Source organism: Lepidochelys olivacea, assembly GCF_965140295.1.
Source record: "Lepidochelys olivacea isolate rLepOli2 genome assembly, chromosome: 22".
Classification (NCBI taxonomy): Eukaryota; Metazoa; Chordata; order Testudines; family Cheloniidae; genus Lepidochelys; species Lepidochelys olivacea.
The window spans coordinates 14689755-14703318 of NC_140432.1; the positions used below are offsets into that span (position 1 = coordinate 14689755).

General features: G+C 42.6%; 1 protein-coding gene across 3 annotated transcripts in view; it reads right to left on the reverse strand.

Annotated features, from left to right (window-relative positions):
- ARHGEF12 (Rho guanine nucleotide exchange factor 12) overlaps positions 1-13564 on the reverse strand; it is a 103163-nt gene that overhangs the window by 41559 nt on the left and 48040 nt on the right. For all 3 annotated transcript variants that reach the window (XM_084611961.1, XM_084611960.1, XM_084611962.1), the window contains 8 exons: positions 7044-7142; positions 6477-6526; positions 5583-5640; positions 4641-4819; positions 4004-4081; positions 3238-3357; positions 1989-2123; positions 118-189 (listed from right to left, as the gene is read on the reverse strand). In XM_084611961.1, the coding sequence (XP_084468087.1) occupies positions 118-189; positions 1989-2123; positions 3238-3357; positions 4004-4081; positions 4641-4819; positions 5583-5640; positions 6477-6526; positions 7044-7142 (791 nt within the window). The remainder of the gene's footprint in view (positions 1-117; positions 190-1988; positions 2124-3237; positions 3358-4003; positions 4082-4640; positions 4820-5582; positions 5641-6476; positions 6527-7043; positions 7143-13564) is intronic.

Sequence of the window (13564 nt, forward strand, 5' to 3'; positions counted from 1 at the left end):
GCAAAAATTCAATTTATGTTCAATTTAGACAACAGGGGGCAAAAAAAAAAAAAAAAGATTTTAATGGACTCAATACAGAAGCAGCAGCTACCGTCACACTTTGGGTTTTGGACTCACAGTATCTTGAATCTCACTCTTCTCTGGACTCTCCTCCAGGTAAATCCGTTCCTTCAGGCCACTGCGGGGACTCTGGGAAGTAAGGAAGGGCAATTTCTGGTGAGCGTCAGCAGACCCAGAAAAATAAGAACTGTAGAGTATGTTCTTGAGTAACAGACAAATTTTACATGGCTCAAATTCAGTGGACTGCTAAATAACTTTTCTTGCCTATTTCTGGCAGCTAAGCCCTAAACAGACACCAACATACACACTATCTAAAACCAGTAACTTACTATGTTTCTAGGACACATGAAAGGAACTGAGTAAATTAAGCTAATACTGACAGAATTTCTTTCATTACAAAGGCTACTACCTCAAATGGTAATTTTGCCCTGCCCAGTCCCCTTAAAATGCAGGTCTCACTGATGTTATATTGCAGTAGTTTTCAGCCTTTTTTCATTGGCAGACCTCAAACATTTCAAATGGAGGTGCGGACCCCTTTGGAAATCTTAGTCTGCATATCCTCAGGGGTCTGTGCATCACAGGTTGAAAACCACTATTATATTGCATAAAAACAAGAGGGAGTGAATGGACAATCTTGATCTTTTTTCTGGCCCCCGTTCCTTTAATTTCCAATTGCAGGTAGAAGCCCGCCCAGCTAGACTCCTACGTCATTGCTAATAATCAAGAAAAAAAGGAGAGGGGCCAGGTGAGATTTTTCAAGCATCAAACAACAATACGATTCCCACTCTTCCCTGACACCCGCAAAATGAAAGGAAATCCATGCCACAGTTCCCTTAACGACAAAGGCCTTCCACCTAATAGGTGAAGATTTTGAAGCCTGTGAAAACAGAAGGCTATAATGGAAAGTCATTTGCTACCCTAACTATAAGGGGTGTGACTACCGGTGGCAGTCATAAAAAAAACAGAAAAAACAAACCAAAAAAACAGGCCCCCTTCAAAGCTTTTCATTTCTTGGGCTCAGCTCCCTTGTAAGGGTGGTAGAACCCCAGGCTCACCATTCCCCTCTATAAATCAATTTTCAACTCTGCAAAGATTGTCTGTTTCAGGAGCTTTTGTCCAGAGGTTTTATCAAGTCTTCTTTCAACTTTACACTTCAGTGAGATTTTGTTAATATAAGCCTAAAACTGGAAACACAGATTACCTGATTTTGCATGGCAGTTCTCTCTCATGGAAATCAAATTTACAAAACTATCAAAACCCCACACAACTCACTAGGACGTAGAAATCATCATACCCCACCCCCCAATATGAAGATCAGGAAACTGACCCATAAGTTTTATAACAGCCCCAGTCCCAACTCCCCGGTACTATCCAGGCAACACATTAATTAAGGGTTAAGTGCTAAAACAGTATAGCAATGGGGTCTTATTAGTACCTAGATAGTTAGCAGACTGATTAATAAAAGAAAAGGCTCTAACTACTGGTTAATGACTGGTGTGTATCGGGTAGGAGTGATGCTTTTCCTCACACTCATGGCAACTTGCCCTGTGAGGCTGTCTGAGTCATTCTAACCACAAATGGAACATTAACGTGTTCTTCCAGATACTGTAGTTTGTCTCTCATTTCTGTAAGACACTGGCATTCATCTTTCTCAGCCTGGTAACAGGGAATGTGCCAGGAAAACCCAACCCTGAAAAACATGGTATTTTCTTTTCCCAATGTCTCAGGGAAGACTGGCACTGCAAGCTTCCTCACAGCAGCGTCTTTGGTACATCCCTCAAAGCACTGTTCTAGTACTGTACGTGTGCGAGAGAGAGAGAGAACATATGCATAACACACAGAGGACAAAGCTGTCAACCTAAAACCTATGTTGGGAAAAACAAACCCAAAGGGACAAAGGTGGAGCTTCTGAGCTACCCTATACTCACATCAGCAATGTCACTGTTTGGCCGGGAGCCATCACCACTGCTGTAGTCTATTTTGCTCAGCCCATCCCCACTCTCTGCTTCTACTTCACTGATCTGCAGTGACTCCGTCACAGATCTGGAGGACAAAACTCCATCCTAAGAAAGAGAAAATATATTAAGAGACTGCCCAAAGCAGGGCAATGAGGTGAAAACCAGATGTTTAAGGAGCAGAAGAACACTTATGATGACAAAGCCCTGGCTGGGATGATTTAGTTGGGGTTGGTCTTGCTTTGAGCATGGGGTTGGACTAGATGACCTCCTGAGGTCTCTTCCAACCCTAATCTTCTATGATTTTATGCCTCTATGATTAGCTCAAATTAGTTCAAAATTTTACGTCATCTGCTTGATCCATAAAACTCCAATCTAAAGTGGCGGGGGATGCTTTTCTAAGAAACATCAAGAGCAGAGAATGTTCATGTACAGCCTTACAACATGCAAGGGGGAAAAATTGGCTTCACTGGTCAACTGGCAATGGGGAAAAATCCCTTCAGTAAAGACACTATTTTAGAGCTTCAAGTAATTTATTCTTAACTGTAAGGATATAAGAACATAACATAACAGCCATACTGGGTTAGACCAAAGGTCCACCGAGCCCAATATCCTGTCTTTCAACTGTGGCCAATGCCAGGTGCCCCAGAGGGAATGAACAGAGCAGATAATGATCAAGTGATCCATCCCCCGTCGCCCACTCCCAGCTTCTAGCAAACAGAGGCTAGTGACACCATCCCTGTCCATTCAGGTTAATAGCCATTGATGGACCTATTCTCCATGAACTTATCTAGTTCTTTTTTGAACCCTGTTATAGTCTATAGGATAAATTTTACAGATTTCATTTCACTTTTACTTAAGATACAGAAACAAATTAGAGATCAAATCACGAACATACAATTATATCTTATTGCTTTAAACACAGCCTCCTTCAATCTCCTAGGACTCAGAGGAGCTGTGCACTATAACTTCTGATTAAATACAGTAATATTCACCATATACAGAACCTGTAAGTTATCAACTTTGAGAGCCTAATTGCAAATTTAAAAAAGCAGTCACTTATGCCTGCATCTTGACAGCTACGGAAAGTAGGCAGTGGCAAGTCTGCTTGTGGAAATTGGCAAGAACATGGGAGGGAACACCCTGCTCCCACACACATACAGCTGTCCCTATAGCATGTCCAGCTGGAGTTGACCGATAGGATTCTCAACACTCCCATTACCTGAGTAGAGCCTGTGGCTTTGGACAGCTGCTCTTGCAGCTGAGGGATGTGCTTCTTAGTTTCCTGTATCTCCTTAAGCAGTCGTGGGGTGGGTGTTCGGCTGTAATCTTCTTGCAAGGACTGAAAAGTTTAATGAGCATTTGGTGAGCTATCCCTGCAACACTGAGGCCTAGAGCTGCAGTCACTGACTCATCTTCATACCAGCGACATGTCTATGAAATACTAATTACAAATGCCATTAAATGGAATTATTTGTACACCCATTGCTGTTGCAACTGGGTGCTGCAGCACCTCTATTAATACAGAGCTCCTCCCTCTTCTCCCTGATCTAACTAAGAAAAAACTCCCAGTCATAGCCATATTCAGACAGACATATTCACATAGTTGCTCAACTAAAGAGATACCTCTGGCTATGGTAGAAGGTGTCAGCAAATTCGGAGCTTAATCCTGAGAAGTGCTGCGCACCCACAACTCCTGTTTTCTCCAACAGGACTCTTAGATGCTCGCATCTCTCAGGATTAGACCAGAGGGGATGGGAGGCACATAGATGCCTCCCAAAGAGGAGACTTCCTCCACTCGTAAGCATTTAACAGTCAAGCATGAGCACCTTGACAGGTCTCCGCTGTTGCGCTGGGATAGAGGCACTCTCTTAGGCAGTCACGTTACAGACCACATGGAAATTGATCAAGACCTTACTAATGAAAGATTCAATAGCTGGTCTCTATTTTCTTCATCTCTTCCCTCTGCAGGCCCAGCCCCCTCGTACCTGCAGCCGCTCCTGCTCTTTCTGCAGCATCTTTCTCAGAATCTCCACTTTCTGGTTGTGAACAATATTGTTCTCCTCCTGGGAAAAATGGAGAGAGGTTAATGAACTTGGAAAGGAATATATGGTGATGCTCACTCACCCCCCATCTTAAATATAGGGTCTCTACAAACCCTTCCAAATGGGTTCATAAAAGTTTCCTCAGGTCACTATCCTACAGTGACTGTGTACACCCGCCTCTCTATCTGAACATAGCTGCCACAACTCTTTCTTAAAAATTATTCACCCAAACCAGTTACTCATTTTCTCATCCCTAAATGCTTGTGTTTCTTGCAATTGGATGCTAATAAATGTTATGGAATGGCAGCCATGGCTAAAGCCAGCCATAGTGCAAACATCCATCATGCAATTTTCTTAGCAAATCTCTAAGTGGTCGGCAGTGCCTCCCTGCTATTCCAGCCCTGCTCTCTCCACATAGACATGATGCTTAGCTGAATGGTAGTTTGGCCATTGGCAAGCGTCCACTATGAACACAAATTCCATCTGATCAAGAATGGAAAACAGGTCTCCTGAGACTGAACATTAGCATATTTTCCCATTTCACAACCAACCCTGCTCCCAAGGGCCCTTTGAATCTTACCTCCATCAGCACTGGGCTAGTAATCCTCTCTGTGTTTCCAGATGTGCCAGGCGAATGGGGAGATGTCATGATGGGAGACATATGCCCAAATACTGCTGGATCCACTTCAGAATCAGCTAATGGAATCTGGGACGACCCTGGTGGGCGCCCCTGCACAGTGAGAGCTACATAGGAACCCGCTGTGCAGAGAAAGAACAATTCGTATTTCACATACATTTACACTAGACTATTCATGGCCCTTTCTGTCCCCGAGACAAGTAGCAGACTACATTTCATCTGTGAATCTGTCAAATGGTGTTTACTCACACCAAAGAGCCTGAAAAAGCTGTTCGCTCCACTCCAGAGATTGCTTTTAAAACTTCAGGTAGCCAAAATCTATCAACATCAGTTAAGCAGTGACAAAATACTTTTAGTCCGCTAGACAAATCTGTGTTTAGGATACATGTCTGTAGTCACCAAAAGAATTAAGATAGGCTACCTTGGGAAGAACTAATAACATCTGTTTCCTGCATGAAGGAACCAGCCCAAACTCCACTATCCCTTTATGACAATCTACAGGAGATACAGCTTGAATGACAACTATTAGTCACATACAAAGGCACTGACACTTGAAAGGCAAAACAAGGGGAGATGCAGGAGATGGGTTGCGGTGGGGGGTAATTTCAGCCATTGGACAATGGTAGAAAAGAGAGCAAAATTCTATCTGCTGACGTATGATTAAACCTTTCCCCGCCCTTCAAAGAGATTTTGAACTCCACTTTACTATTTCTACTTTGAACGTACCCAGCACTATCAGACAGGTGGAATAATGGTCAACAGCACAGCTAGACTCCACTATTAACTACCTGACGGCTAAATTGGTAGTCTGACCTCTTAAACAGTCATCCCTTTAATGGTTTCAAGGAGTACATTGAAAATAAGCAATAGCCTGCATTAACTTACACTTTATCAGCTTCACCACATCCCCATGGTTTGAGTTTGTTACAAGAGTCCCATTCACCTGGGGGGGAGAAGAGAAGAGGAAGAGCATTAAACTTTTTGGTCTCTGACCTTGGAGAAACTGCTCTGTCATGTCTCAACACAAACTCGGAGAGAAGCAACTAGACCCATGTTTGCTCTCACTTTCTTCATGCCCTTTAATGTACTAACAGGCTACTCCCACCTTTGGATGTCACGCTACAGAGAAAATCTGATAAGCCCTCCTTCTCCCTGTAAACATGTTAAAAATGCAGTGTTGGTTTGAAAGGAGAAATACGATGCTTCCCCTATGCTGATGAATCTCTTGCACAGGGAAGCAGAGGCCCAGTGCACTAGAGCAAATCTTGGTGAAGAAAATAGCAGGGAAGCAGAGAAAAAAAAAAAAAAAAAAAAAAAAATCTAGTCTTGGCTCATTTAACTCACTAGTTAATTCACTGGGGTTGAAATTCCAGCTGGACCAGAGTCAGTGGGAGTTTTGCCATTGACTTCAATGGAGGTAGGATTTTTGCACTGATTCCCTGGAGGATTTCACAGCCAAATACCTAGGTTTCTTATTTGTTTGTGACCAAAAGGAAGCCTGGATTTAGAATACAGGGAGGAAAATCAAAAAGTGTGTTCCAATTTACAGCTAAGTATCATTGGCTCTCCCTCTCCCACTCGCCACATTTACTGGCCTTTCACAGTTATTACACGGTTACTGGCTAGTATTGAAATAGGAAAATAGATTTCTCAGATCTAGAATATGGTAGTAACTGCTATTAACTTTTGACAAATGCAGATATTTTAATGGGGACTCCTGAACTGCACATTTCTCCAATGCACATGATCCATTTAACGGATTACACTAAGCACCCTTACCTTGATGATTCGATCACCTGTCTGCACTCCAGCCCGCATAGCTGCTCCATCTAGAGAAGGAGAGAATTAGTCATTTACAATTATATCCAGTAATTTTCCATTTCAGTGACGAGAGAAACATCATCCTCTTTCTAACCCCGTACAAAAACCATTCCTCTCATACATGCCCTCACCCCCCCTCCACTCCCCCAGAACCCAGGTATCCACAGATTACGATCTCATGAGTCTCCAGATTCCAGGAGTTATGGTTTCACCTGATTGCAGGTGACACATCATTATCACAATCCCACAATATTATAAACACAGACCTCATTTATTTCCTGGCCTGCACAGGATATGAAACTGCTTCTGATTAGTTCAGACACTGGAGAGGGGAGGCCCCATGCAGTGCAGCAATGCAATGCTACTCTTGTCCTCATGCATCTGATCATCCATCTGTGATGACTACAGCTCCCTGCCCTAGAGGATTACTTTTAGAATCTTCTCCCTACCCCTCTCATGCTCCTCTGCCCTAGACAGAAGCCCTGTGCACTACTGTCTGCTAGCATATTTAGCAAGTTAGCTTACCTTCTTTGACTGACTGCACAAAGACTGGATTGTCTCCACTAACTGTCAGCCCAAATCCATTTTCATCCCGCTGGATAATAACACAACGCTGAACGAGACCTGCACAAGTAAGGTGGGGAAAGGGGAGAAAAGAGAGGGGAAAAATACAAAAAAAGACACAAGCTAGGCATCAGTCCACAAACTTATCTTGCTAGAACACCGCAAAACACTGAGTGAAATCTGTGCTAGAAGAAACAAATAGGGCATCAGTCCAGAAACAAACAAACAGATACGTATGTCAAGACAGGTCAAGCTCACTGAATTGGTTACACGACAGAGATCTATAGCAGAGATGCAGACAGTTCTGGCACATCAGACGAGACTGGAGGTAAAAGCAACCTTTAAGAAAAGCAACTATGAACACGAATCATTGTGCACAATCGCCCTCTCCCCATCCCAATAATTCCCTGTACACCACCTGTATCTGCCATACATAACAAAGAGTACCAAATAATATATTTACATATGACCAAATTAACACAGACACCCCCACAGATAGCTCAAACTAAAGTCAGCAGACTGTGCTGTAAACTTTTACAAATCAAAACAAGTCTTCATAGAAACATAGGGCAGGCAGGAACCTTCAAGGTCATCTAATCCCTCCCTCCATGCTAAGGCAGGAGCAAGTAAACCTAGAGCAGTGGTTTTCAACCTGGGGTCTGCAGACCCCTGTGTGTCCACAGACTAGGTCTAAAATTTCCAAAGGGGTTTGCACTTCCATTCAACATTTTTGGGGGGTCTGCAAAGGAAAACAGGTTGAAAACCACTGACAAGTGTTTGTCCAACAAGTTCTAAAAACCTGAAAATGATGGAGATTCCACAACTTCCCCTGGTAGCCTATTCCAGAATTTAACTATCCTTCTAATTATAATGTTTTTTCTAATGTCTAATCTAAACCTCCCTTGACGCAGACTAAGGCCATCACCTCTTGTCCTACCTTCTTCACTGGATGTAGAGAACAATTGGTCACCATCCTCTTTCTATCAGCCCTTAACATTTTTGAAGACTTATCAGGTTCCCCCCTTCAGTCTTCCTTCCTCAAGACTCAACAGGCTCAGTTTTGTTTTGTTTCTAACTTTTCCTCACAGGTTTGGTTTTCGAAACCTTTTATCATTTTTGTTGCTCTCCTCTGGACTCTCTCTCCCATTTGTCCACATCTTTTCTAAAGCATGGCGCCTAGCATTGGACACAGTACTCCAGCTGAGGCCTCACCAGTGCCGAGCAGAGTGTGAGGATTACCTCCCATGTCTTACGTACAAGAGGTCCCTTAATACACTCCAGAATATTGGCCCTTTTTGCTAATTGTTGACTCATTCAATTTGTGATCCACCATAACCCCCAGATCCTTTTCAGCAGTATTATCCCTCACACAGCCAGGTCGTCCCATTCTGTAGTTGTGCATTTGATTTTTCTCTCCAAAGGGAAGTCCTTTGCACTTGTCTTTATTAAGTTACATCTTGCAGATTTCAGATCAATTCTCCAATTTGTCAAGGTCTTTTTGAATTTTAATCTTGTTCTCCAAAGTGCTTGTAACCCCCATTTGCAAACCCCACTCCACTGTCTGAATAATTCTTGAAAATACTGAATAGTACCAGACCCGACTCCTGCAGGACCCCACTAGATACACTCTACCAGTTTGACAGTAAAAGTATGGTCTTTCAAGCAGTTGTGCGTCCACTTTATAGTAATTTCATCTGGACCACATCTCCCTACTTTGCTTATGAGAAGGGGGGACTGTGTGAAAAGCCTTACTAAAAATCAAGATATATCATGTCTACTGCTTCCCACCCCCACCCACTAGGCCAGCAACCCTGTCAAAGAAAGAATTAGGCTGGCTTGGCATGATTTGTTCTTGACAAAATCCATGGTGGCTACTCCTTATAACCTTATTATCCTCCATTTACAAACTGATTATTAAATAATTTGTTCCAGTATCTTTCCAGGCATCAAAAGTTAGGCTGACCGTCTATAATTCTCCAGGTTCTCTTTGTTCCCCTTTTTAAATATAGGTACTATGTTTGCCATTCTCCAGTCCTTTGGGACCTCACACATCCTCCTTGAATTCTCAAAGATAATTACTAACCCTTCTGACATTGCTTCACCTAGTTCCTTAGGTACTCTAGCATGAACTTCATCAGGTCATGCCCATTTAAATACATTTTAGTAATCTAAATATCCTTTATCCTGTTCTTTCCTTGTTTCATGCCTCTCTGCAAACCAACTACCCTACCTCTGGAGCTGAAGAATCCCATGGGGTTATTCAACAGAGCAGAGACAGGGCAACAGCAGTAAAGGCATAAGCCATGTCTATTTTGGCCTGCCAGCACTCGGAAACTAGTAATATCCCATTTCCCATTGAGTGGCAGTGATCCCGTGATCAAAGCAAAGGGCCAAAAGCTAGGAAATTCTAATCTCTGCTCTTCCTTCAATTTGCCGCGAGACCTAGGGCAAGTCACCTACTTGTGCTGTGGCTTAATGTCTAAATCGGCAGAGTGGGGATATAAATACTGCTGCTGAGATTAATTTGTTTACGTTTGTACAGCATTTTTTTGGCGTTAAAGTGCTATGGACGTCTAGTGTTCTCTTGGAAATGGAATGAAGAAAAACCAGACACTTCTTTCACAGGTGAGAGGGAAGCGGCCCATTCATTCCTAGTTTTCTCTGCTCTGAGTACCAATTCTTGCTAATTGTGGTGAGAGTCTCCAATAAGGACACCTGCCCACTGAACCCAAACTCATTTTATATACTCCACTAAACAACTTTAGATTACTAAAGAGATGAGCTTCATCACATTTGTGAGCTTGCAGTCAAAGGTTCCATATCCCTCCCATAGCCAATCCTCTGAGCTATCCACCACCCTTATTAGTTAATATATAAACTAACAAACAACAACCAGCAGCTCTTTGTATTAGACTACATAGTCTTTGTGGTAGAAAGTGCGTTCCCTGAATGTTCGTACACTGAATAGCACAATAGGGCCCTACTCTGATGGGGGACTTTAGCACTTAGTGTCATACAAATCATCTTTAAAGCATTTTACACTCCACCAGTTAACAAAACAAGGGACCATCCTTATTTCCAAACATTCATTCTACTTGTTCATTTACGCAGCGACACCAGGCAAGACTCTTCTGCTACAGGGAGCCAGTGGGGGGAGATGGGAGTTTCTTTTCCAGCATCATTCAGTGTCCTAAGGTTGTGGATATTTCTTGTGGGGAGGGAGGGAAGGAAGGAATAAATAGGGCGATGAAAATATTATCCCAGTAGGAATTCTGTTGGAAAGGATGAGTGGTAGTAGGGTGTGAAGGAAACCTTGGACCCGATCCTGGTCTCTCGCCACTTTTTACACCAGCGTAGCTATACTAACTTCCCTGGGAGTTACTAATGTAAATGAGGAGTATAATCAGAACACGCTCCGCCCTGTATTGTCTGTGGTTGCAGAACTACTGCAGCCTTCTACTCACATCACCATCTAGCAACAAATCTTTCCCTCCACCCCAAAGCCAAAGCCCTTATGTTTTCCTCAGTGACAAGCAGCAAATTGATGGAATGGGACCAAGAGAGGGGGGATGAGAAGCAGAGCTAAAGAGAAGCACTGAGCTTTACACCCCACATTTACTTCCGTGAAAGAATATCCCTTTCTTTCGCTCACCTCCAATTTCTCTACATGACCAATCTTCTCTCAGCCTCACTTCACAAGAATGATGCCCCAGGGCAGGGTGTAGGAGAGGGAACCTGTGCTATTTCAAACAAACAGCTCTTTTTAAACTCTGCTGCCAGACCTTCAGGTTTTATGAAAACAGGTAGTCTTTCTACGAGTAAGAACCTTCCCAGTTTAAAGGCACAGCATAATCTTGCCAATGCATTGTCCCTTTATTTCTTGCATGGGTTGGCTTTTATTTCTAGAATCAATAATACTGGAGATGGTTCTACTGAGGAGTTTTCTCGCCAACTAAACCTGGTGCCAAATGCAGAGTAATACATAAGGGAGTGTAATACGCTACCTGAGAGCTTCTTCCTGACATGTAATTTACATCCCAAGATGGTCTTCTTTGGATTTTACAGATACAGAACAAGCCAGCAGATGAATGGCAGAGGAGTCCAATTAGGACCACAGCGGTCAGAATTTATTAATCACCATCTCCTCCCTACAACCATTCACAGAGAAAGGTGCTCCTGATCCTTTCCCTAATCTTAAGTAGAGCTTGACATTAAACCGGAACTCGAGTCTTCGCTTTGAGTACTGGATATCCCACAGCTAGCTGACAAAGGTACCAATATCACATGTGCTGGAAACAAAAAACTGATCCCATGATCATTCTTTATGGGGTTTCTTGTTTGTTCCTTTGAAAGACCTCATACTAGCCACTGTCAGAAAGGATCCTGGACTAGCCTGGTCTAACCCAGTTTATCAATTTCTATGCCTGTGCCAGGGAGGGGAACAAGAGCAAGACTCGACTGCATTGTTTCACTCTGCCCTGGCAGCAAGAAAGAATAACCATGTAAAAGTTGGTCATTTGTTCACTTCTATTAATTAAAATACATTAAACTTAAACAGCTGAACTAGGGAGTTTTAAGAAAACATTGTTATTCTGTTCTTGACTCCTGCACCTCTGTTCTTATGAAACTGGGATCTCGTAACAATATGCGATCTTGCATTGGATACTTAATCCAGTGGCATACAACTTTGATGATCTGGAGAACTGTGACTGACTGGAGTTATGAAAAACCACACCCAAGACATGTTGCTGGTTGTTTTCAAGGAGCTTTGGCACTCTTGTCACTTAGTATCACAAATTCATGAAATATCATAATGGAAATGTTGCAATGAAATATCAGAGCAGCACACCTTGATTATGTGGAGTCTGTAGATTCAGTGCGACACAGAAAGAGCAACAAGTTAATAATTAAGTGGCAGCCTTCAGTCATCTCTCCTGCCTTTATAGAATTCATTCCAATCCTTGATGTTTCTATTTCCTTAGTAGGAGTCTATGCTTGTAAAGGTGTCTTGAGACCTCTTGTGGGAGACCTCACTTTGCAGTCTCCATCTTTCCAGCCAAGGACCAGGTTGTACTGTAGATCAATAATTACATTTTATCACCAAGGGAACACCTTGCATCCCTCAACAACCGACCTTAATCCCACTCTAAGCCAGCAGGGGCAAGAAGTGAAAATTAGTCTGAGCTGGGGGAATGAAGAGGTGTCACCTTAACTGTGATTTCCGTATTTAATTTCATATTATGCAGTCCCCAGTGGGGACTTAAGTTCTAAAAGGACAAAATTAAGAAAAAATCCCTTCTCATATCCATTACAGAGACGGGGGGGGGGGGGGGGGGGAACAACAAAAAAACCTATTGGGCTCTTGGCCTTAGGCCATATCATCTCAAGAAATTCATATTTTACTTACACAGGTTTGAGCTCGACCCATATTAGAAATGGAGAGTTCCAAGGAAAGCCTAGACACTAGCCATTCCGTAGGTGGCACTTTTCCCTCTGATTCATTACCGGACCAATACCACAATGCTAGGAAGGGCTGTGATTCTGGAGGTGCGGTCTCCTGGACGACAGGAAGAGTCAAGGTCCTAGCTTTTCATGGTGACGGACATTTCATGGTACTTTTAAGGGTGTTTGACCTCTGACTGTTTGAACAATTACTTTCTGACTGAAGAGGTTATTCTTAATTTCCCCTCCTACACATTATTATACATGTGAAAGACTGCATGAACAGAACAGCTCTATTTCACCACCCAGGAACAGTCAGCAGTGAGTCTGATCCATTAGAGAAACTCTAAAGTGCTTTGGGATCTTTAAGTGTTAGTTATTACTTGAGCTGGTTGGGAATTTTCTGTCTGATTTTCTGATGGAAAATGAAGGGGGTGGAGGGGTCAGCAGCAAATCAATATTTTTCCAAATTTTGAATATTTCACTTTTTAAACTGACCCCAGAAGTTTCATTTTGAATCGGTTCTACATAACATTAAACTGTATTTGCCTATCAGCACATTGCTTTACAGGAGTTGTAACAGTCCTTCAGGAAGCCCAGTCCACAGACGAGAATGGGAGTCTGAACTACATCTTCCATAATGCATTGCAGATTTCCCTCAGACTGAGTGGTGGTCATGGGAGTGACATGTCGCTGGGTGCATTATGGAACTTGACCCATAAGGGAAAACGACTCCCATGTTGCAATGTACCACCGTGGAAAAATGCAATTTTATATTGAACAGATTTAAAACGAAGTGTTCCAGGTCAGTTCAACAAACCGAAACCAGCCATTTTGATCAAGAATTATTAAATGTTTTGTTTCAATCAAAAAATGGCAACAAATTCTGAATTTCCTTTCCACGCAAAATTTTGAAATGTCAACCTTTTGTCCCAATTTGCAATGACAACAAATGTTGGAATGTCCCACAGGATGGAAGTTTCAAATTTTACTCAACTCTAGTTATTACTTCAATGTATGGGTTCTTCACACAAATACTC